At 34.2% G+C, this 23,622-nt stretch overlaps 2 protein-coding genes and 1 pseudogene across 3 annotated transcripts; 1 reads left to right on the top strand and 2 right to left on the bottom strand.

Moving 5' to 3' along the window:
• Nucleotides 1-173: 173 nt before the first annotated feature.
• Nucleotides 174-10,522, bottom strand: LOC114733114 (protein transport protein SEC31 homolog B-like). Of its 2 annotated transcripts, XM_028920518.1 has the most exons (23): nt 10,312-10,522; nt 9,892-10,237; nt 8,766-8,820; nt 8,521-8,643; nt 8,265-8,361; nt 8,120-8,156; nt 7,913-8,018; nt 7,779-7,836; nt 6,980-7,077; nt 6,742-6,861; nt 5,751-5,793; nt 5,435-5,556; nt 5,223-5,350; nt 4,581-5,133; nt 4,378-4,470; nt 3,673-3,858; nt 3,354-3,567; nt 2,347-2,444; nt 2,080-2,250; nt 1,396-1,518; nt 1,044-1,290; nt 696-934; nt 174-604 (listed from the first exon to the last, which is right to left on the bottom strand). In XM_028920518.1, the coding sequence occupies exons 2-23, from the start codon at nt 10,206-10,208 to the stop codon at nt 509-511; spliced, it is 3,324 nt and encodes a 1,107-aa protein (XP_028776351.1). In that variant the 5' UTR covers nt 10,209-10,237; nt 10,312-10,522; the 3' UTR covers nt 174-508. The 2 variants fall into 2 exon arrangements, with proteins under 2 accessions (XP_028776351.1, XP_028776350.1); XM_028920517.1 differs by having other exon boundaries at nt 9,892-10,522.
• A 7,513-nt stretch (nt 10,523-18,035) lies between these two features.
• Nucleotides 18,036-20,894, top strand: LOC114733116 (bidirectional sugar transporter N3-like). The gene is made up of 6 exons (XM_028920519.1): nt 18,036-18,087; nt 19,247-19,283; nt 19,453-19,663; nt 19,737-19,901; nt 20,019-20,138; nt 20,649-20,894. Exons 1-6 carry the CDS (start codon nt 18,036-18,038, stop codon nt 20,892-20,894), a joined length of 831 nt encoding a protein of 276 aa, XP_028776352.1.
• A 1,769-nt stretch (nt 20,895-22,663) lies between these two features.
• On the bottom strand, nt 22,664-23,238 carry LOC114733109 (lactoylglutathione lyase-like; annotated as a pseudogene).
• Between the last annotated feature and the right edge of the window lie 384 nt (nt 23,239-23,622).

Here is a 23,622-nt window from a genome sequence, read left to right as displayed (position 1 = left end):
CATGAAAAGCTCAAGAGGAAAAGAAAACATAGAAACAGGGGTTACATTATTCAATCCTTTGAGGGTCAATCAATAATAATCATATGACTATGGCAGTACAAATTTAAAAAGAAAACAATTAATCTATAAAGGTAACGCTGACATCATCATTGACACAACTTTCAGCAAACCTAACAGGGGTGTGGGGGGAAAAACCATCTAGGAATTTCTGAAAGGGGCCAAACCAAAAAGAAGACTCTCCTCCATCTTACACAGAATGGATGAAAAACAATCTGCTAAAGCTTTTCTGATCATGTACCAAAAGCTACCTTTACTATCTGCTTTTAACAATAAAATAGATACGAAAGCAGCGGGCATTGCAAGAAATTGTGGAAGAGCAAAGAACGAAAACCCAGCATCTGCAAAATCTAGAGGTGGTCTTGACTCTTGTGTCCATTGATGAAATGGTTAGCACCGTAAGCAGCAGATCCCATAAAATTTTCCAAAATCAGAGAGGATCTGCATCTTCTTAACTTAGTCTCACACTCTGCCTTGTTTTGATCATTCGCTTGAGTGAGCCTAACCAGGACTGGCATTCATCCCACTCCGTGGTAGTGAGAAGCACCTGCAGCATAAGACAATGACAGCTAGAATGTAAATATGATAGCTTTTAGCAACAAATTTTTGTCTGTACTTCAACTTTCAAATTGCTTTACCTGAATTTGCAAGGCAGTACCAAAATCACCGTTGTCTAATGCCTGACATAGCTGAAGCAGCTTATCAGAAGCATTTTTAGAGATGTCCCCGCTGTTCAATTTGGCAAACAACCCACCGAGTTTCTTGGAGTTGTCTTCTATCTCACGCTTCTTAGCTGGATTTGCACGTGAACCTCCTAGTGCTTCTGATGTCTCATTAAAAAGCCTTGTCAACGTGGTTACAACAGGCCTTTGGTGCACTGGCAGACACAGCCAAAGCAAGCAAAAGTCAAATGGGAACACCACAGAGTTACCATAGGAAGAAAATCCACTTCATCAGAAAAACAAATACAACTGTAAACAACTTACCAGGAACATTTGAAGTATCTGCTGTCTGCACTGTAGGAGGTGGAGCTGCTGGCGATGTAGTCGGTTGTACAGATCCTGCCTGAGGATTCCTGACAGGTGGTTGCATTGATCCCACACCAGGTCTTTGGACGGCGCTGGGAGTAGGAACTGGCATGAATCCCCTTGAATGAGGGGTCGGTGCCACAACATGCGGTAATTTCTGGCCATGAACAGGGCTTGGAGGTTGGTAAGGTGGATTGCTAGGTGTCTGAAACACAGAAAGGCCATGTATAAATCTTCTAGCAGCCAGACACAATAATTTGATGATATTGAAAGACATGAAAATTAGAAAGAAAGAAAGAAATAAACTGACAGAATACAATTGAGAACCCAAGGTGGGCTGCTGATATTGCGCTGCATTTTTTAGAGTAGGAGGAGTCTGAGGATCAAAAGATCTCAAAGGAGGCTGTGTGACGGCAGCAGGAGAGAAGTTTGGCTGCAGGAAAGAAGACAATTTGGAATAAAAAGCAATAGAAAAAAAATATTATTAAAAGAAAAAATAAAGAACTCTAGCTATCATGCAGTTCAAAGTCCAGAGTGTAATAATGCACAGGCAGTCTACTCTACTCGTGAAAAACAATGACGCTGAATATACCATTTTTTGTGCAATTCACTACCCATTTGGGAAAGAAACAGCTTACAAGGAAAATCAGTATGTACTTCTGATCAAATGTGTTGTGTTCAGATTCTGTTTGGCAACATTCACAAACTGAATAATTTTCTCTTTCGGCATTTCAAAACTAATCTGGCCAAAGATTAGGTGTTTCAGGGAAATAAATATACATATAAAGAAAAAATATCACTCAATTGAAAAATCTTGTAGCAGATTAATATATTTTCATATAAATTTCATTGAGGCGCATAAATTGCTTCTTCACAAATCTACAAGTGATTGTTTATTACTTTATCATCACACAAACTGGAGATTTGATAAATAAATCTACAATTCTTCATTGGGCTACAGCTGTTCCTTCTAACTATAAGTAATATCGCATACCTGAGGAACCTGATGGGTCTGTGACGGAACAAATAAATTAGGCTGTTGAGGTTGCTGATATGGAGCGGGAACTGTATACCCTCTTCCATATGAAGTATCATACTGTTGTTGATAGTTTTCATTATATGCAGTTCCAGGAACACTTTGCTGCACTTGTGCGGGTGCTGACTCCTAATAAACAAGTGATAAAAAAATTAAAAACAAAATCAATTGCGGCAAGATAATGTTTTCCCCAAAAAGAAAATGTTGAAGAATAAAGATACAAACCTGATAATTTCCACCATATGAAGAATTATCAGCACCATAAAAAGATCTGCTCCGTGATTGAGAATTTTCAAAAGCAGTAGTAGCCTTTAATTCCAACTCTGCAGCCAAATTCGAGAAATATACAGGAAAAAATATAGGACTTTAAAATGGTAAAAATAGAGGCTGGAAAGCATAACACAATTACATTAATATTACAATTATTTGCAATCACATAAAAACAGAGCTTCAGAATCCAGAATGCTTAAAGATTAAAATAACTAGCCGTACTCCACCATTAAAAACTTTTCCTAGTGATCAACAATTCGACAAGGTGAATAGCATATATGATTCTTTTATCTTATGGAAAAGGCTGTGCTTGTATGATTGGGAGCGAAAAACTAACCACTGAAATCTCATGAAATATCTCAAACCAGCAACCACATCACATAAAGACACCTTTTCCCAACACCCACTCACAAAACAAAACTTATTCAATGGTTTTTGGGCTGTACATCAATCACAAAGTAATAGAAGCATCTAGAATATTGAAACTTTTCCATGGGAAGGAATACTATCAAGCCCATTATTCTGTGTGTTGAAACTGCTACATTCGTATTAAGTCACTAGATAGATAGCTATTATTCAGAATAATATTGTGATCAAGGGAAGTTTCACCATTGTCTTTATCATGAAAGAAAAATAAAAGTATCCATGACAAGGGCCCTTTTCATATACAAGAAAAGTCTATAGTAAAACCCCGGGAAGAGAAGGTCAAAAAAAACCCCGGGAAGAGTTTATCTATTATGCAGTTTGTTCAGAGGCGACTAGCACAAAGCTATCCTAGGGACATCATATTATATCCTGCATTTTTCTTATAAGAAAAATTTTAAAATCAGAAGCAAATTTCAACCAATAAATAATATGTGAATGCCATCAATCGACATACAAATCAAGCAATAAAACCAGTTAAAGGGTCACATTCTAATTATCAACTTGAAAAAAAGAACAGGTGCTACCAAAAAGCTTACCAGGTTCTGTATAAAGAGCAATTCTATCTTTTAAGATCACAAGTTCAGTTGGAAGCTCATCAGATCCTAAGAGTTTCAGATACTCCATTGCAGTAGTTAACAGCCCTTGACTTGCTAAAATTTCAGCATATTTCTCAACAAGCTTGCAAAGAGATGAACTAAGCCTCTTTTGCCCAGTTGCTACAGCAAGAACAATAGTCTTCTCCATCAACTCCTATCAAATTACAAGATTTCGTCAACCATCCAGCCTTTATAATTCTCAGTTCTATATCAGTTTTTTCATTTTGGGGGGAAAAACTTGAACTTAGTCACTCATTACCTGTAGAAGCTGAACATTAGATTTTCCTTCATGCTCACTCTGCAGTCTCCTTGACCAAATTTCAACTGTTTTATCAATATTTCCAGCACATATAAAACAAAGTGTCGCAGCTAATGTATCGCCAGCCACCATAAGTTTTGAAGCAAGTGCGTCACAAAGCATTGTCCACTCATCTCTCTGTGCAAACTGTAAGTAGTTCATAACTAAAGAACATCAGTTATGCAACAGATAAACTCCAGGGTCAACAGAACTGATATCTTGTATTTAATTTCTTATTGATATCTTTAAACTAATATGAAAGTTGAGAATTTAAGCTGATTATAAGTCAAAGGTAGAGAGCAAGGGTCCTTATTTAGTATCAGAAAACCACATTCCCCAATTATAATATAATCCATTAGTGGCAACAACACATAAATAACATAGTCGAATGGTAAAATATGGAGAAGAACTTGCACATCCTTTCCAGTAGTAAGAAAAAGGGGGGGGTGTGAGAGAGAGAGAGAGATGACCCAAGAAAAAACTATTTTAAATATTGACGAACCAGTGAGCCTGAGATGCCAGATAAAACATGATAAAGTAACTTCTCTTTGATCAATTTTAAAATGATGTAACAAACATTAGTAAATTAAAAAATGCAATCATCAATACTTGCTAAAAATTAAAAGAAGAAGAAGAAGAAATCAGACAGGAAGCAACGAGACCTACACTGCATAGAAGAGCAAGAGTTTCCTTCCAAAACTTCAGAGGCCTGGAGTTCACAAGGCTCAAGAGGTCATTGCTCACCATTGCTGATACAATCTGAAAATGGAAATAACCCATAAATCACAGATAAGTGGTGAATTTAAGGAAAGAACTGATATCAGTCAGATATATAATCTAATGGAATATATGATTTAATTAGCAACTACCTTCAAGTATGGGGACCGGCTTAGCTTAAGGTATTGATCCCGTGTACTTTCCCACAAGGAAGCACTGCCAACATGAGCAATAACTAAAGCATCAGCCCACTTATTTGCAGATATGCATTGCGCAGTTGCTCCCTTGTAGTCTCCAAGGACCAGAGCACGTTGAACACTGTCATCAAATGAAGAGTCAGCACTCTCCTCCATTTCCAACTCTTCTTGGATTTTCTCCGAACCATTGGCATCTTCCACAACGAAGTTGCCACCAGAAGTAGACACAGGTGTATCAGTTTTGGGGCTAGGAAGATTGTTAAAGAAATCTTCCCCATTGTCAGAAGGGAAAACAGTGGGTTCATTGGCCGCCTCAAGTCCTACTTTATCGACAGATGTGTCCTCAAGTCCAAGACCACTTACTTCTTTGGTAAGACCATCTGCAACTGTGTCTTTTCCTTCACTAGGTACACTGAAACCAAGGTGAGTGAGTAGTTTTGTTCGTGCAGTCCCATCATCTTCAAACATAACCTTTAAGAAGCCCCAGGTTTCCCTTTCCTCCTCAGATCTGTCAAAATGAACAGATCAATAGCAGATTAAACGAGACATCAAAACCAAACAGTGAGAAAAAATGACTCTTCAGGGAGAAAAACATACTGTGACTCCTGATATTTTTTATCACATAAAGCCCTTAATAATGCTCTTTCCCCACTTTGTATTGCAGCTTCAAATTCAGATGACCTACTCACAAGACTGTCTTCAGCAGCCAAGTTGTGCACAAATACCTGGAATAGTACAAATAAGATAGTCAACAAAATTTAACAGCTCAGCAGAAGAAATACAAGGACATCACAGTAATAATATTTCACCTCTGACGGCCCAGTTGGTGCACCTGCAGCAGATGACTTGGATTGAAATGACACCAGCTTGCCCCCAAAGCCAAATGAGACTCCAACAGGACGTTTATACCATTTTGGAGCTCTCAGAGGTGCTGCATGGAAAGGTAATATTCATAAAGATATCCTTGAGTCAAAATCTGAGATTAACTAACAAGACATGATGAGTTGACCTACACAATCCTCCCCATCCCCATAAATCACAAAAATAAAACGCTGCATATTAAAAACTTGAGCATGTCTAATGCTGATAACTGTAACAAATACATATAAGAAATAAAAGCGTCACCTGCGCCAAAATCATGTTCCCCAACACCATATCGACTGCAACCCTGCAAACAATTATAGATGTAATTAGTAATATGACTGGCAAAGGGATATCAAGAAAGGAAAAAAGAAAAGAAAAAGAGATTACGCCTATAATGCAATAATAAAGTAAAAAAATATACATCAGTAATTTTTTCTATTTGGGATTAGGTACTAAGTCATATGTTGCTATTAGAAATGAGCTCATTTAATTGCTTCATTTATATATATGTGCGTGTGCATGCACATGTAATGAATAGATAATAGATCTTCTTCCCTCGACTTTTATTTTCTATTTGGGATTAGGTACAATAAATATATAATTAAAAAGAAAGATCAGATCGTACAAAATGCTATAAATAAGCACAATCAGGCTATGCTGATATTGGAAAATAACACTTTCAGTGAGCAATAGGCTAATTAAAATGAATGTCTACTTTACAGTCAACAGTTCAAAATCGGATAATGTATACTGTCATAAAGAAAGACTTAAAGTGATTGAAAGAAAAGATTAAGAAATGAAGAGGGCCAACTAAGAATTTTATACTCATGACTTTTCGATCAATTCATGTTCACAATACCTGTTCAAAGAATACGCAAAATTTCATACCACTTCTAAAAGACATGAAGTAATGAAGAATTAACATGCAGAAAAATGACAGGAAGACACTAAACAAGGAACTCAGTTGACTAAATTTTGATTCACAATTTTATCATTCAACATATCAATGCAATTGTTAAAAAGCATTGCTATAGAAAAAGCATTTGATGCTGATTTTAGCGTATCATGATTACCACAATCTTCTTAGTGATCAATGAAAAATAGAGTATATAAGATGCAGGCTTCCCCTTATCCGGTTATTCCATTTCCATGTTACTTCATTCCATCCCAAGATAACTTCAAAGTTCAACCATACTTCTCATTTGCAAAGCAAAACGGATATGAATGAACCAGCAGAGAAATAAATATGTACCTCAATGTTGTATATGCCAATTTTTCCATCAAAGGAAGATGCTGATATCACTCCAGGTATCTTAGGATACCAGTGAACCTCAAAATTCCAGTTGGTTCCAGCTGGCAATTCGCAGACAATCTTGCCAAAATAATAATAATGAAAATAAACAGTCAGTACTGAACAAATAATGTGTAAAGTGTTACTTGCCAAATTAGTTAAACAAGATTGAACAGGGGAAAAAAGGGCCAAACACCACCTCTCCAGTAATTGTGTCCCAGCATATGGTGCGACTATCTTTGCCACAGGTTAGCAAGTAAGAGCTATCATTGGGACACCATGACATTGCAATTACACCTAATTAGAAAATTTAGCCAATATAGTCTTGTCAGCTACCCTTATAGGTGAACCAGGAAGCTAAACAGCAAAACCAAAACTAACTACAAAGAATCATTCACAGCCTATAGAATATACAAAATACCAGATGTATCACCTGCACAAGCCAAATAAAAGCTATCTATTTGATAATGCACTCAAGGTAAACATATCGCACTGAAACTAGCAAAGGCTAAAATTGACAAGGAAACCTAACTTAAGTTAATGTGCTTACTAAAGTAAAGGCAATCCAATCCTATCTCAAATGCAACCATGAAAATCTAATTAACAACCTTGACTTAGCAGCTTATGACTCTCAGTAGCGCAACTGTTGGAGGAGCCAAAAATCAAATTAAGAGAAACAGGGCATTAATAATGAAATTTACCACCTACCCAGACCTATCTAACACCATCTATCTCTGGTTTATTCATTTCACGTCAAGAGATTAAATCAAGGTCCATGGAAAGAGAAAGCAATGATAAAAAATTTAACCATCTACCTAGTCCTGTTTTTCAATTCTCAGTTTTTTCCATGTGTGTGCAAGTGAAAGATGGTGGGAAAAAGGCAACCAAGAGTCTAGCATTGATGGCTCGGTGTACATAGAGAAAGAAGCAAACAAGTGATGCCTATGGAATATTTGCAAAGAATTATATGTAACTTGACTAACGGAAGTTGTCGATACCTTTAGTATGTCCCACAAACTCCTTTATTGGTGTCATTATGTTCCTCATATCCCAAAGCTGCATCAATATTTTCACATGGTCAAACCTTATCAGTCAACAAAATAAATAGTTACTTCATCCCCAAATTTTATACCCTCACAGTAGGAGAACCATCTTCATCTGATGCAACAACAAGCTGTGTGGCAATATCAGGATGCCACTGTAAAACTGAGCACCGTCTTCTAACTGAATCTGAAAAGCTGTCATTTCAAATATGATACACCAGGTTATCAAAAATTTTGCATGCCCTTTACAAAACAAAAGCAAAAGATGGTGAATCAATAATTAGCCATCAATTTACCTTATCACTGGCTTTTGCTTCTTTAGATCCCAGACCACTGGAAAAATTCAAAATGTTCAAAAAAAATGAAATAAAATAAATCTAGGATTCTAACCAAAATATGGTTGGGAATAATGTAAAGAAAATTTTGATAATCTTTTCTCACCAGTGGTCCCATTATAAGATGTTGATGCTAAAATGTGCTGGACTTTACTATTCCATGATAAGAATGAAACTTCCCCCTGGCTAGCAGATCCACTACCCTGCACCGTAATTATATACACTAAGATGTGCTGGTTCATCCTTAAAACTATATAAATAAAAAAAAAAAAAAAAGGACAGACATTCAAAGATAGAGCACAGATTTATCTAGTAAAACGCTGGCATTTCACAGGTACGCACTCAAAGGAAGGAAATCTGACCTTGAGTGGCGGAAAATGAGTGGGCTCCAAAGGATTGGCCAAATCCCATATGCAAATTTCACCATCATCAGCCCCAGATGCAAGAAGATTTGGTGCAATAGAATTAAATTCAAGACCTCGAACCTGAAACATAAAATTCAGAGGTAGCATTTTTTTTTCAACAGTTCAAGAAAATAATACATAGTCTAGATGAGGAAGAGCATTTACGAACTGCAGGCTCATTCAAATAGGAAAAGAAAACTTACAGGTCCTTTATGTCTCTCAAGGTGTGCAACAGAAGCATTTTCATTTGCTTCCGAACTGAGAAAATAAATCAAAAAAGTAAGTTCATTAGAAAAACAGGAAAATTTGTGTGCAACCTTCAAATGAAAAAAATCATAGAACCAAACATTCAGTTTTACGAATCTTTGGATCAATAATTTAAATCAAATCGAAGAGAATCTCCAAACTAGCAATCATGCACCCTTTGGTTTCCAAAGGTCAATGGCTATCCTTTATTTTCAAGACAACCATAAAATACATAATGATTTGAAAGTACATCATTTTTGAGTTAGGATCAATTATCAATTAATAGAAGTAAAATAGCCAGTATTAAAATCAATGCCCACTCACGTCGCCCGGAAAGAGACCACCATCCATCTAATTGCTCAGCAAAAATGGAAAACAAATAACATTAAATTCACAACAAATCAAATTTAGAACGATTTTCAAACAACGGTGCAATATTTCGACGATATATTGTTGTTTATAATTTTAATCTGCATCTCTTTTCCTTCCATATTTTCCCACCAAACCTACTCTTGGAGGAGTTGAAAGAATTTTTTTCAACATGCGCCGTCAAAAAGAAAGGTCAGCGAACGAACACAAAAGCACAAGAAACTTGAAAGAATTACAATGGCAAAATGCATGGTATACAATTAGCGGCAATACAATATCAAACAAAATTCCTATTCTAACTCAAAATAACAAGACATCAAGTAATTATTCAGAAATCTTCAATGCACTACACGGAAGAGCATCACAATACATGAAAGTTGCCAAATATCTAGTTGAATGCAATCAGCATAAAGAGCTTATAATCCTATATATCTTCATCGCACTCCATTCCTGAATTACTTAACTTTTAACAAGTATCTAATTTATGCATCTAGAGGCGGAGCGCTAATCAGTTCATAATCCTTGAAAGCCATTTAGCGTGGATCCAGTAACAAACTGAAAGACGAAGTTTCAAATTGTCTTTTTGAAACTCTAACGGCAGGTCCCCTCATTAAAAACACTAAAACAGAATAAAATAAAGGAAGAAACATCCTCGACGACATTCAATTTCGAAGGTCGACCAAGAAACAAGGCTCTAAAGCAAAACTCAATTACCGGATCAGAGTAAGGGGATTCCAGATGTCAATGTTCCCATCAACCAGTCCACCGGCAATAAGGCCGAGACCAAAACCTTCAGACGAAGAACTGTTGTTCCCCCAAGATAGACGATTGAACCGCTCGGAACTAGGAAACTCGGCGACCAAAGGCAGTTCCTGATCATCCGACTGAAAATCAAGCTTAAATATTTCAAGATTGGCAGAGGAGCTGAATGACAGATCAACCGCCCCCGCCATGGTTCCGGCCGCCATGTAAGGATCGTCCGGCGCCAGAGCCACAGAGGCCGATCGATTCACCCCTTTTATGCACGCCATTGGATTCGGAAAAACCTAATCGCCCCCAACTAAAAACAAATTCAAGTGCTCACTCAGCAAAAGAAAAAATTGGATCTTAGAGATGGAAAATTGCGAAACTAACAATTGGGCAGATTTCGATCTGATCTGTGAAATGTGTGAGCGAGAGGGCGGAAAACACTCTCTCTCACGCTTCGCCCTTCTACTACTTCTTCTTCTTCCTAGCCTTCCTCTTTATTATCCTTCGCTTCCGTTTCTGTGTTTCAATATCAAATTTTGCATTAACGAGGGCTATGGAAGCGTGTTCGAGCTTATTTTCTGAGTTAATTTCTTCAACTTTGTGCGAGAGGCACAACTTCGGGCTTTGGATCAGAGAGACCAAAGGTAAGGGACTAAGGGTAACTTTGTCCGAGATGGACAACTGTCGGAGCTGGTGTATGAGGGGTGTACGTTAGAGACGCTGCATCAGATCCTAACCCCTTAAGGGAATTACAGGCATCGTCAGATGGACCAATTAGAGCTTGACGTGTCGGACATAATATGCGATTAAGGGAGCTTTTCTCTTTTTTCTTTCTCTTTTCTTTTTCTTTTTTCTTTTTTGGGGATGAATTTGCCGAAAGAAATAGAAATGTCGACTTCAAGAGTTTTGTTAATTACATCATCCATTCCCAACTTAATAAATAATATTGATTGATATTTAATATAAAAATTACTTGCCTGATTTAAATAGATTAAAAAATCAAATAAACTAGTTGTATCCAACAAAAAATCAAATAAACTAGTTAATTATAATAAATATGGTAAAATCTATCTAAAATACTTCTACACTAAATTGTATCAGTTTATAAGTAAAATAAATTAGTTTGAAAAAATAATAAATATAAGAGATAAAGTATATTGAATAATATTATGTTTAAGATCAAACCTAATCATCAACTTGCTCTTTATATTAAGAAATAGAGACAGTAATAAATAATATTTTTATTAATTCTGTATGTATTTAATGTATCTATATCAACCTATTATAAAATTAAAATGTAGAATAGACCTTCTATCCAAAAAAAAATGTATAATAAACCATACTATTTATAAGTTAGTAGTAATGCAAAATCACTCCGAACTTGTTTGATTAATAAAGTAGAAAGCAATGTGTTCAAGGAGATATCTCATCCATGCATTCGGAAACAGTTATTTAAAATGATAGCACACGGGTTAAGAAATGATTATTGATTAATTAATGTAAAAAATTTATAAAATGACTAAAATACACTCATTTAATGGGCTATTTTGAGCTATTTATTCCATCTTCCTTCTCCATTGATATTAATGGTAGCCTTAGGTTACTTCAAGGGTGATAAGGGGTTAATAATTTTTTTCTCCACATGTGTGTCATGTTATTGAAGATAATTCTATTTAATACATTGTTAAGAGTAACCCTTTACATTAGACACAATCCATATTGGTTAAGAGGTTTAGAATTAAGATAAAAAGGTGCTATATTTCCTTTATACCTTTTAAGAGAATAGGCACTTCTAACTCAAAATAATCCAATTTCAAAGTTGGGTCACGAGTCCAAAATCAATGCCTATAGGGCCCAATAACTTTTGAATCACCAAAATTCAAGTTTAAGAAAATAAAAAGAACTTAACATATCAATAAAAATTAAGTCTAGTAGATTCGAGAGTGTTTGGGTAGAAACCAAACCATGGTTTCAAAAGTGTTTTTACGGATTACCAAGCAAATATGTGGAGAAGGTTACCTCGTTTTGCGGAAAAATGCTTCTGAAACCGCGGTTTTAAGAATGCCAAACACCCCCGAAGTTGGATTCAATAGAAAGATCCTTGTGCTTAATGGAGAAAAAAAGACACTTATAATTCTACGATCCAAAATGTCCAAAAGGTTCCATATATAGAATCCAAAATATTCAATTGATGGTATCTATGAAGAATATCACTATCAATCATTTAAAACAAAGCCAATCCCAACTCCACGTAATGGAAATTTGCACAGGAAATTCACCAAAAATCAAAGACCACTAACTTTCAATCCACCAATACCAAAATCATATTCGAATAGACAGATCAAGATTATTCACGGCATAATCCCCAAATTTCAACACTTTATCATAGGGTTTGGCCCAACAAGCAAAGAACCTCAGATTCCACCCATTAAATTCATAACCAAGAGCAAACTTCATATAGTGATAAACTACAAATTACCATCATAAGCAATTTGAAACCCTAGTTGCCAAAATAGAAATCCTTATCAATCCACAAAACAGTCGTATATGATATGATTATCATGGCTCATCCGATGTCGGCTGAGCCATGCTAATCATATCACTCACTCAATGCTAGTCGTATTCCAAAATCTGAATCTAAAAGTCATTATTGTTGTCCAACATTGGCTGAGTCCCTACAACTAGCTAGATTTATCTGGTGCTGATATGACAAGATTTTAAGCTTTTCATTTAATTTACCAAAATTTCCCTGTTATTCCACTTCCTCCTAACCCTTTCAACCCTTAAGTCACATCAAAGACTCTCAATTCGATCAAAAAGACAAACTGGGATGTTAATTTCTTTTCAAAATGTGTGTGGAGATATATAATTTCGGGTATCTAAATGTTATGGGTAATAAGCCGGCAGAAAAATTTCATAATTGTTGGCATCCTAAATATATATATGGTGTGCTACAATCGTCCCATATCAGTATTGTGGATGCTTTAATTTGTTTATTTTCATTCCAGTAGATGTGTGTGCATGCATTGGGCAGAAAGGGATATAGGATTATCAGTTCTAGGTTGGGTTTCATGATCTTAATTTTATGTTGTTAGATGTTTTAAGATTGGAATGTTTTGTGGCTCAGTATTAGATGTTTTAAGCTCTAATTATATTGTTACAATTCTTTTGAATAATTAAAGTTAAAGGTAAGACTAGGGATTGTTCTTTTTGAGTAGCCTCTACATAAATTAATCTATTTGTAATTCATCTGCATTTATATCGAGTGTGATAGTAATGAAATCGAAGAATTAATTATAACGGCAATAATTAAGCACACTAGCCATCAGGGTGTCTTTCACATCATAAAACAAAGATCTTGTTGGTAGTAGCTTCTCTAATTTGGACTTCTCTCAGCTCTTGATCAAGAGATTAGAGATAATAATAATATATATAATACAATAAAAATAATATAGAATATGGTATATGTTGTTATTGCACCAAAGGTATTAGTAACTTAATTAATTAGTTTGCTATCTTGCCTCTGGTATGTAAATGATTGATTAGTTTAATTACTTTGGATGGATCATCGACGACGTGAGGTATCTTTGTAGAGCTTGGAATGAAACTTACTTTAATGCTAATTTAGCCGGGGGGGGGGGAACCAAAGAGAAGGAAAAATAAGAGTAATAGAAGAGTAGAGGATGATAAATTAAAAGAAAACATGATAATAAAAAAGATAATTATAGGTGGTTAAAATAATTATCGAGATAATCACTAAATGAGGATATAATTAAAAAAAAATGGCTATCGACTATACCTTGCATTTATAAGTTAACAAAAGTTTTAAAACAAAAAAAAAGAATAATTTTTTAATGGAGGAAGCATATAAAATCCATAACAAATTATTGTATTATATGAACTATGAGTAACATGTAGCACATTATTTCTTCATGGGTTACAGAGATATGATTTGTCAAGAGCTTCCTAGAGACTCAAAAAAAATGCCGTTGCTTCATTTATAAATAAAAAAATTATAAAAAAACACTTGTTAAATTTCAAAATGACAAATAGGTGATTTTAACATGTCAAAACCAATACAAAAGAATATAGTCAGCATGAACTATCTGTCTTTTTAAAATTCAACAGGTATTTTTTGTCTTTTTTTTTTTTTTTATAAATGAGAGTATATACTTTACCACAATAAAACACATGTAGGGAAAAAGTAGGGAGAATGACTATGAAGAACATTAATTTATAAGAATATTAATGTAAAATAAGAACTTAGAAGTTGTAAATATACAGAAGTTAGATTAATAAAATTTGAAATTTCAGTAGTAAACAGGTGCTTATTTTGTATTAATTTTTCTATAGGATCCTTAATTGTCATTCTTCCAGGAAAAATATAGCACACGCACACAAAGCCAACTTTGTTAATTAGGGTACATAACATGGTATAAACCAAATGGATAGAGTTTGTTGCATAAGTGAGCTGATCATGAGAGAATCATATTGATTTTGACTAGAAACTAAAAGGATTAGATTGAGATGCAATAATAATTCATCATGTGTATCTGATGTTATATATTAAATAATCCTCTTAATCTATTAGTATATACAATTAATTTACAAAGTGATTTGTTAATTTATATGCATGCGTGCTTGTTTTTTAAGGATGATATGATGAGAGCATGCCAGAATTCCCAGCGACACCTAAAATAATGTGTGTTTTGTTGTCAAGTTCATGCTTATATACAAATGGAGAAACAAAAAGTCTATTGTTCACATGTCTTTATATATTATCCTTAACATATGTTTTGGTCCCATTTGTCTTTCTGGTTGTTATACCATATGATTATTAATCAAAATACTGATTTATTTCATTTACTAGTCTGACTATGATAAAAAAAACATAATAATTAAATTCACATATGTAGTGAATGAAAAAAAAAAAAGAATAATTATGTGAGCCCAAATTGGAAAAAAGGAGTAATTTGGTTACATAATTTATACTGCTACTGCTATATATTTTTCAAATATGTGAGACATATTTTATAAAATCCTATGTTAATCACTTTGTCCTCAGAGTATACATATCAAAATTACTTATCCCTTACTTAACAAATAATTAATGATTGGTAGTATTAAAAAGGGTAAAGTTGAACAAATCTAGAATCTTAGCTATCTAACCATTTTTCTTGATTCGTATGTTTTAGTTAAAAATGTCTTCTAGTACTCCTTCTCATCTCAAATACAAGAGTTATTAATTAAAGAGACTTTTTTTTATCCTGAATATATCTAAGACTTTCATTACTTTATCTTCCAAAATTATAATTTTTTTCCTAAACTCTCTCGAGGTTTTGTCTCCTATCATATATCAAAAAGCAGTTTCTAATGCAAATAATTAAAACAAGTATTTTTAAAAAAAACAAACACATAGTCATTATAAATAATTAACTTAAATAATTAATTATTGTAATGCCTACATACTATTTTCCTAGCTATTATGTTTAAAAACGGACAAAGTAGTAGTATTTTGTTAACAAAGGAAGAGGGGAGTTAAGAACTAAGAAGGTGAATGATTTTGATATTGCACGGCCGGGGCAGGTGCTTTCCAAAACTGGCCGGTCGGGGACCGGTCGGGACGTTTTTGTTCAATTCAAGTTTAGTGTGAAATTGTGAATTTCTCATATTCACATTCTCCGGCAATCCCTTGTCATCACTTAATAAATTGTCGCTTAATATAGTGCTTAAATTTTTGTGAAAAAAATTGATTACAAAATTTTAATTTAATATAAAAAAAACATCGCTTCATCGCAAACACTTTTGGATTATATTATATATGACAAGTCGTTCTATTATTGAAAAAAATAATGTTTCATCTGAAATTTTGTTCAGATATATACAAGTAATCACCCAAATTTTTTAAAATAAAAAGTCACAATAAAAAACATAATCTTCACATAAAAATTGACCATGATGCAAATAAAGATTGGTCCACCAAGTAAAAGGTTTACTCATTATAGCTTATAAGATCAAAAGTTCAAATCACGGTACCAATATAAAGACTTTGTTAGTAGGTAATATATAAATATTTTTATGCGTACTCTTTAAATAATTAAACCTAAAAGTATATCCTAACCATGATAATCTAACCCAACTCACCTGATTACTATGAGAGGTGTGGGGCCAATTTTTAATCATTAAAAAAAAGTATATATTTTTCTAAGTGAACTATTAATAAAATAATATTTGAAACTCACAAAATAAAGAAATATATATATTAATTATTTAATTCTACATACCTGGTAACCTGGCTTACGCCATTGAAACCTCATCTCCTCCACTTGGGGTATTCTCCGGCCCCAAGAAAACGGAGCAAGATTTCCAAAATTCACTTATTTCCCTTTTTATTTGGTTATTTCAGTCTGGACACTCTTTTTGTGAGTTTGACGCTATCCAATTAAAAGCAAATTACAGAAATTCATGGGAAGAAGTAAAACATGAATCTATCCAAACGCTCTTAAAACGTGATTATATGTTGGTGTTTCCCATTTATTTCTGCTTTTGTTTGTGTAAGAAATCGCTCTGCTAATTATGATACTGCGTGTATATTTAAAATTAAATAAGGATTGAAGTTACACTTTTTTAAATTTAAAATTTAAAATTAAAATATATAGTTAAAGGACTAGCTGCAACTTTGTCATCTATATAATAATATTTCACCTTAAATTTTACAAAAATTTCCCTAAACCTGTAACATTTATGTGAATAACTCTCACTAAGATAGGATTTAGATTTAACATAAAATTTACACATCACTTAAAATTTTTAAAATCATCTATATACATAAAGCTAAAAGTTTAAGGGGTTATTACAGAAAAAGTCGAATAAGAAACATTTCGTCAATAATATATTGTATTTTGATATTAAAAAACAGAATAATGCAACAGAAAGCCATTCATAAACAGAAAAGTTTACGAAGATCCAATATAAATAAATATAAAATATATTAATTTAATAGTCACGACTAGTTTAATCACATGGTCGGTTTAAGTTTTTTTGATCAAACCTCCATCAACTTAATGATTGGCTCGGATTTTTAATACCCTAAAATGTTAGTAGCAACATATGTGATTGAAAAAGCAAAAAGAAAAAAAAAATTAATCTTTTGTTTCATAAATTCTGACTCAATACCATTTCATTCCCAAAATTTTAAATCAGTTATAACTCAGTCCTTAAACTTTTAACTCAATCCTTCAGCGTTTACACGATGTGATTCAATTCCTGTATAGTTTAACAATTTAAATTGTTAGTCTTTATGTTTTATAAAATAAAATTACATATTTCACGAAATTTAGAAACCAAAGTTTTAAATGATTTAGATAAGTTAAAATTCAAGGACCTAGTTTCTGTAGAGCCAAAACGATAAGTACTGAGTTACACAAAGTCGACGTTAAATGACTGAATTATAACTGAGTCAAAATTACGGTTAGGAAAATATTTAACTTGGGCGAACCAAAAAACATGGGGAATGAGGCGGGGGGAGTTATAAAGTTGAATAATAACGCATGGGCAGTCCAGAAATAAGGGGAAGAAAGAGGAAGTAAGGGTGAAACAGAAAGGAAGAAATTTTGGGGAGTGATGGAGGCGTGTTATGTCAGGAAGCAGAGAATGAGAAGGTGTGAGTAAGTAAGTGAGAGATTTGGTTTAGGTGACACGTGAACGACAAAGACAAACACAACCCCCTTGGCTTCTCCGACCTCTTTCTGTATAACCTACGTATGAAATTATGTATGGCTGCTAATAACTCCTACTAACTTGTCCTAAACAATCACCAATTTGTTATAACTTTGATGTAAGATCCATCATCATGTGCCACCCCCTCCTCCTTCACGTTCTCCTCCTCCCCTACTCAATCACTTTCTCTTTATAAATACCCTCCTTTCTCTCCTCATTTCTCTCTCGATATCTATCCCCCTACGTTTTCCTCGTTCTCTGTGTGTGCGTGCGTGTGTATATATACACAAACTGGGGTGTCGAATAGCCGCATCCCAGGCCACAAGCTTCAATATAGTAGTGCTCTCGATCGCCTGAGATTAGCTCGAGATCCTAAATAGCTAGCTAACATGGCCATCATGAGCTCTCAACATACTTTGGCCCTTACCTTTGGCATCCTCGGTATATATATGTGGTCCTTTCTCTTTCTAGAGTTTGTCTGTTTTTCTTTTCTGGCTCTGGAATTTCTTATACCAGTTGGTTTAAATTTTCTACTTTTCCATCTTTGTAGTAATCTCTCTCTCTCTCTCTATCTTGTAGTTGAACTCCCTGTGCTTCAAATTAAAAGTGACTTATATATGGGAAGGGTTTTGTGAGTCCTCCGCTGGTAACTTGATAAGGAAAGCGGGGTTTATTTATTAAGTTTGGGGACTTCCCTAACCAACTAGTCTTTTAGGATAGGCTTCTCCTGTGGGTCATGATGCAGTATGTTTTGTAGCCTTTACTTCTAATTGATGAATTTTTTTAACTGGAGAATTCTACGTGTGTGTTTGGCTTGGCGTTTTGAAGCCCAAAAGTGGCTTCTTGATATCATAAGTACGATTGTAAATTTTATAGGTGTTTGGTGGGGTTTTTAGGCCATCCCACTTATGGCTAAAAAATAGGATTGAATCACACAAATTGATATGCTCCTAATAGTAGCTTATTTTGAGTTTTACCGTGCTTGTGATTGGTAGGAGTATACAATTGAAAACAATTATTACACTATCATATTTTCTCACTCTTTCCCTTACTTTATTCTCTCTCATTCTCTCATTATTCAAAAGCTTTTCATGCTGGTTCTTATTATTAAAATAATATTTAAAAATATATTTCAGTGATGAAATTTTGCTTCTCCACATTAAAATAATTTAAATTTATTTATTATGTAAATTTATTTTCTTAATCATTTATCATTATTTAATAAAACTCATACTCATTTGGGTAATTTTAGAAACTAAACTTACTAATTTAATTTATTGTATTATGTAAATTAATGTCTCTATTATTTTTCATTATCTAATAAATCTCATACCCATTTTGATAATTATGCAAACTAAACTTATTTTTATTCAATCATAATCCAAACAACATTTTATTCAAACTAACTTTTATAAAATTCAATCCAAACATAATTCACATTATCTAATTTAACTTTTTTAAAAGTCAAATTGATAATAAACTATTTTTCTAATTTCTAATCCAAAATGACCCTACATCTCCTGTACATTGGTAGTTGTTTATTTTTATAGCTCTGTCACAGCCAAGTGCTTAAATAGTTCTCTCGTGTTTGGATTCGCAGGGAACTTCATATCCTTCCTGGTATTTTTGGCACCTTTGTAAGTATATAACTTCTTCTCCCCCACAAACACCCTTAAGTTTTCGGAACTATCATATATATATGTGTGTGTGTGGGTGTGTGTGTGTAATAATGTGGAAGGATTTTAAGGTCGGTATATTAATGAATGATGATATGAGATTAATTTGGAAAAATGAAAATGAGGACAGGCCAACATTTTACCGGATATACAAGAAGAAATCGACGGAAGGATTCCAGTCAATCCCGTACCTGGTGGCGTTATTCAGTTGTATGCTTTGGCTCTACTATGCCTACCTCAAGACCCACGCCCTTTTGCTCATCACCATCAACTCATTCGGCTGCGTTATTGAGGTCATCTACATCCTCGCCTTCATCACATATGCCCCCAGGGAAGCCAGGGTATGTGATACACACACACCATGATCTTAATTGCTTACTTAATGAATATTAATAATTTGATTTGGTGTTGCAGAAGTTGACGATTAAGCTGATAGGAGCCATGAACTTGGGGTCGTTCGGTTTGATCATGTTGGTGACGCAATTTGCTATCCATGATGCTGCCTTACGTGTTCATGTGCTGGGTTGGATTTGCGTTTCCATTTCTGTCTGTGTCTTCGCTGCTCCTCTCAGCATCATGGTCAGTCAGTAACTCAATGGTTCCAGCAGAAGCTATTCCAACATGAAACCAATTACATGTTCAAGTCCTCTCCATATATCTCTTTCACTTCAATTAAATTGAATCTGTGTTTTGCAGGCACAAGTTGTTAGAACAAAGAGTGTAAAGTATATGCCATTCACCCTCTCATTTTTCCTCACATTGAGTGCGGTCATGTGGTTTGCTTATGGCCTCTTCCGCAGGGACATATGCGTTGCTGTAAGTTCATATATATATATATATGCATAAACTTTGATTTGAGAGAGAGAGATATATATATATATATATCCCTCCACTTACTAATATGAAAGTGAGGTTGCATTTGATCCTAAATACTACCTTTGCCTCTAAATATAAGAGCTAATTGACTAATTTGAATAAATTAAAGAAATAAGTTAAGTTAGTTATTTGTAATAAATAGGTGTTGTCTTTTCTAAGATATCCTTACTAATCAAGTTTATTGGTTAGAACTATCATTATTAGAAGGACTATCTTGAATAAAAAAAGGATTAATATGAGAAACAAATAGATTGATGTATTATATTTAGGCCAAAAAAAAAGTTAAGTGAGGTCTTGTATTAAAGACCGGAGGTAGTATAAGATATGAATATACTTTTTTGCTCATATTTGACATTCTCCTCTATATGTCCCAGACTAATTTACCTAACCTTTGAATAAATATATGTGTGCGCCATTTGGTATAATTAGATAATTTATTTGTATATCTAGGTGCCGAATGTGCTGGGATTTGCGTTGGGGTTGATGCAGATGGTGTTGTATGGGATATACAGAGATGGTGGGAAGAAGATGATGGAAGGAGAGAAAGAGGTGGGGATGGAGGCAGTGAAGGAGGTGGTGGTGGGAATGAACCAGAGAGGAAGCAGTGAGGTGTTTCCAGACCCAGTGGGAATCGTTGTTGCTGATGATGGGAATAATAACCTTAATGTTGCTGAGTTTAAGGATTGTCCTGTCTGAGTTTCTCGGATTAAATATACATATCAACTTATTATGAGGGAGAAGAGAAAGAGAACAAGTGGGGGATAGAGACATATATATGGCCAATTGGTTGCATTCTTTCTGTGGAACTTTCCATTATTAGAAAGACTCTTATGATCATCGACCAACACACACACACACACCAAAGCGGGATCATCAACAGTAGTTTTATTTTGCTTTTTTCTTCTGTCGTTATTTGCCTATATATGCTACTGCAGGTTTCCTTATCATCAATATTATCGTATTGCGTGCGTGCGTCGTATTTGTAACCTTTAATTTCTATAAATGGAAATTTTGATGTTTCTTTTTACTGCAGATCGATCATATCACCCTGTGTACGCGCCAAATCCTTTAGTTTTCCTCTTCTTCTTTACATATTATGAATATGTCTCACTTCATTTCATCACCTCGATCAACTTTCATGCTGTTTTCCTTCTTCGTAAAGGTGATAATTTTAGTTAATTTAGAGCCGTTTAAAGAGCCATTCTGCAATATTACTCCTGAAATTTCCAATACATGGAAAACCTTCCAAACAAGGAGGCTAAAGTAAGATGATATATCTGCGTATATATGTATGTATATAAAGCACCCATATATATACACACACAAACTACCTCTAATCCTTGATTTTAGAACTATTTAACTAATTTAAGTAGTTAAAAAAATTAATTAAGTTAGCTATTTAACTAATTTAAATTTTCTAAAGTATCATTTTAATCATGACACCGTGACGACATACAAAATAAAAATAATAAATCAGATCAAGATATTTTAGACTTTCGGTGTTTTAAAATTCATGAATTTCAAGATAAAGTAGGTTTATTCTCTGTTTACAATTTTTACTACAAAACTAAATTTACATATATTGTCTTTATGTTAAAATTTGCAGCTTAGGCTTTTATATGTTAAAACTTACAAATTTAAATAAACTATAACTTTCGGTGTTTTAAAATTCATGAATTTCAAGATAAAGTAGGTTTATTCTCTGTTTACAATTTTTACTACAAAACTAAATTTACATATATTATCTTTATGTTAAAATTTGCAGCTTAGGCTTTTTATATGTTAAAACTTACAAATTTAAATAAACTATAACTTTCGGTGTTTTAAAATTCATGAATTTCAAGATAAAGTAGGTTTATTCTCTGTTTACAATTTTTCCTACAAAACTAAATTTACATATATTGTCTTTATGTTAAAATTTGCAGCTTAGGCTTTTTATATGTTAAAAACTTACAAATTTAAATAAACTATAACTTTAGTTATCAAATCTTCTTTTCATCCAAAGAGTTGAGCCACTTGGCCTCCTAGGCTAGCTATCCTGTTAGTTTGAGCTCAAGCAAAAATTCTGTTTTTTAATTTGTTTCTCATTTCTTTTCATTAACAAATCTTTTTTTTTAAAAGAAGAAAAAGAAATTATAGCAAGCAACTGAAAAATAGCCGAAATGGACCTCGGAGACACAGACAAAAATGAAAAAGGAAAGGAAAGGAGATATTCATGATACAAATAGATATTTGTCACGAGAAGAGTTCGAAAGAATACTAAATTATTCCTAAGAAAAATAAAACCTAAGAATACAGAGGCAGCTCAAAACCTTAGAATTTATGTCGTTTTCCCTCTTTTTGTCCTCCTTCGAACAGCAGATGGAAATGAGAAACAAACATGAACAGACATAAAAGAACAAAGGAACAGATATATGTAATGAAAATGAATCATGAAAGATAATGACAAGCTAGAGTGGCGATTATTATTTTGCATGGCGGTGGGCGGTGGCGTGGTTGGTTTCGACGGGAGGAGTGTGGTGGTCGGAGGGAAGCTTAAGTTTGCTGAGAGAAGAAGGAGAAGAAGGAGCAAGCTTCAGATCCTCACAGTTACAAACCTCAACCATGAAACCATCAGGATCGTTGAAGAATAACTGATTCATTACTGTCCCATCCTCTGCTTCCATCGTCTTCTTCATGTACTTCACATTGATCTTCTTCAACCTCTCCTCCATTCCTTCCATGTCCTCACACTGAAAAGAAATATGATTGTCCTGGGGATCCAACTGGTGAGTTTTGGAAGGCAATTTCTCATCATCCTGAGACTGAACCAGATGGATGCCTACTCCATAGTTAAACAACCAAGCTCCTTCAAAATCCAGAACTTGAGGCCTCTCTATCTCCACAAACCCTAGCACCTTCGTGTAGAACTCTATCGATTCCTTCACGTCTCTGCAAACCCTCGACACGTGATTCAGAGCCTTCAATGGAGCTGCTGCTACTTCTTTTCCTCTGGTTTTTTCTCACCGTTTCTTTCTCGAACCTCCTGCGTCTCCGCCATGTTGTTCTCAGGGTTATGGTAAATCACTTAGTTCTGAGATCTCTGAAGGGTTAGGGATGAAGGTGATGATGATGATGATACAAATTTGAGCTTTACTTGCAATGAGGTTGATGGATGTACGCAAATGTGAGGGGAGGTACGTGATACGTGTGTGAATCTAAGAACGACACGTCGTTTTGTTTGTGGGGGTGAGTGGGCTGATGAGTTCTGGAGGGATGCACACGTGTGTGCTGTTTTTTTTTTGTTCTTTCAAAAGAAAGTTAGCTATACGTAATTGGATTTCAACGTTGATGAAATTGGACTAGCTAGTTACCCACCAGAAAAACATAGTGCTTAATGATTGCTTACCTGCACTTATGAATCATTTTCCCAATATAATTTTTT

This window comes from Neltuma alba, unplaced genomic scaffold (genome assembly GCF_004799145.2).
Source record: "Neltuma alba isolate B1F8T4 unplaced genomic scaffold, ASM479914v2 tig00012965_pilon, whole genome shotgun sequence".
Lineage (NCBI taxonomy): Eukaryota > Viridiplantae > Streptophyta > Magnoliopsida > Fabales > Fabaceae > Neltuma > Neltuma alba.
The sequence above is the reverse complement of the archived record's forward strand: the minus strand, read 5'-3'. Positions and strand labels throughout refer to the sequence as shown.

Bases quoted from the DNA above. Each gene is read 5' to 3' on its own strand.
- LOC114733114 (XM_028920517.1), bottom strand. From the start codon at position 10,208: ATGGCGTGCATAAAAGGGGTGAATCGATCGGCCTCTGTGGCTCTGGCG. The intron at 5,351-5,434 runs GTGAAATATTAT...GTACTATTCCAG, and splicing joins CACCAACTGGGCCGTCAGAG to GTATTTGTGCACAACTTGGC. The intron at 2,251-2,346 runs GTTTGTATCTTT...CTTGTTTATTAG, and splicing joins CATATGGTGGAAATTATCAG to GAGTCAGCACCCGCACAAGT.
- LOC114733116 (XM_028920519.1), top strand. From the start codon at position 18,036: ATGGCCATCATGAGCTCTCAACATACTTTGGCCCTTACCTTTGGCATC. The intron at 19,284-19,452 runs GTAAGTATATAA...AAATGAGGACAG, and splicing joins CTGGTATTTTTGGCACCTTT to GCCAACATTTTACCGGATAT. The intron at 19,664-19,736 runs GTATGTGATACA...TTGGTGTTGCAG, and splicing joins ATGCCCCCAGGGAAGCCAGG to AAGTTGACGATTAAGCTGAT.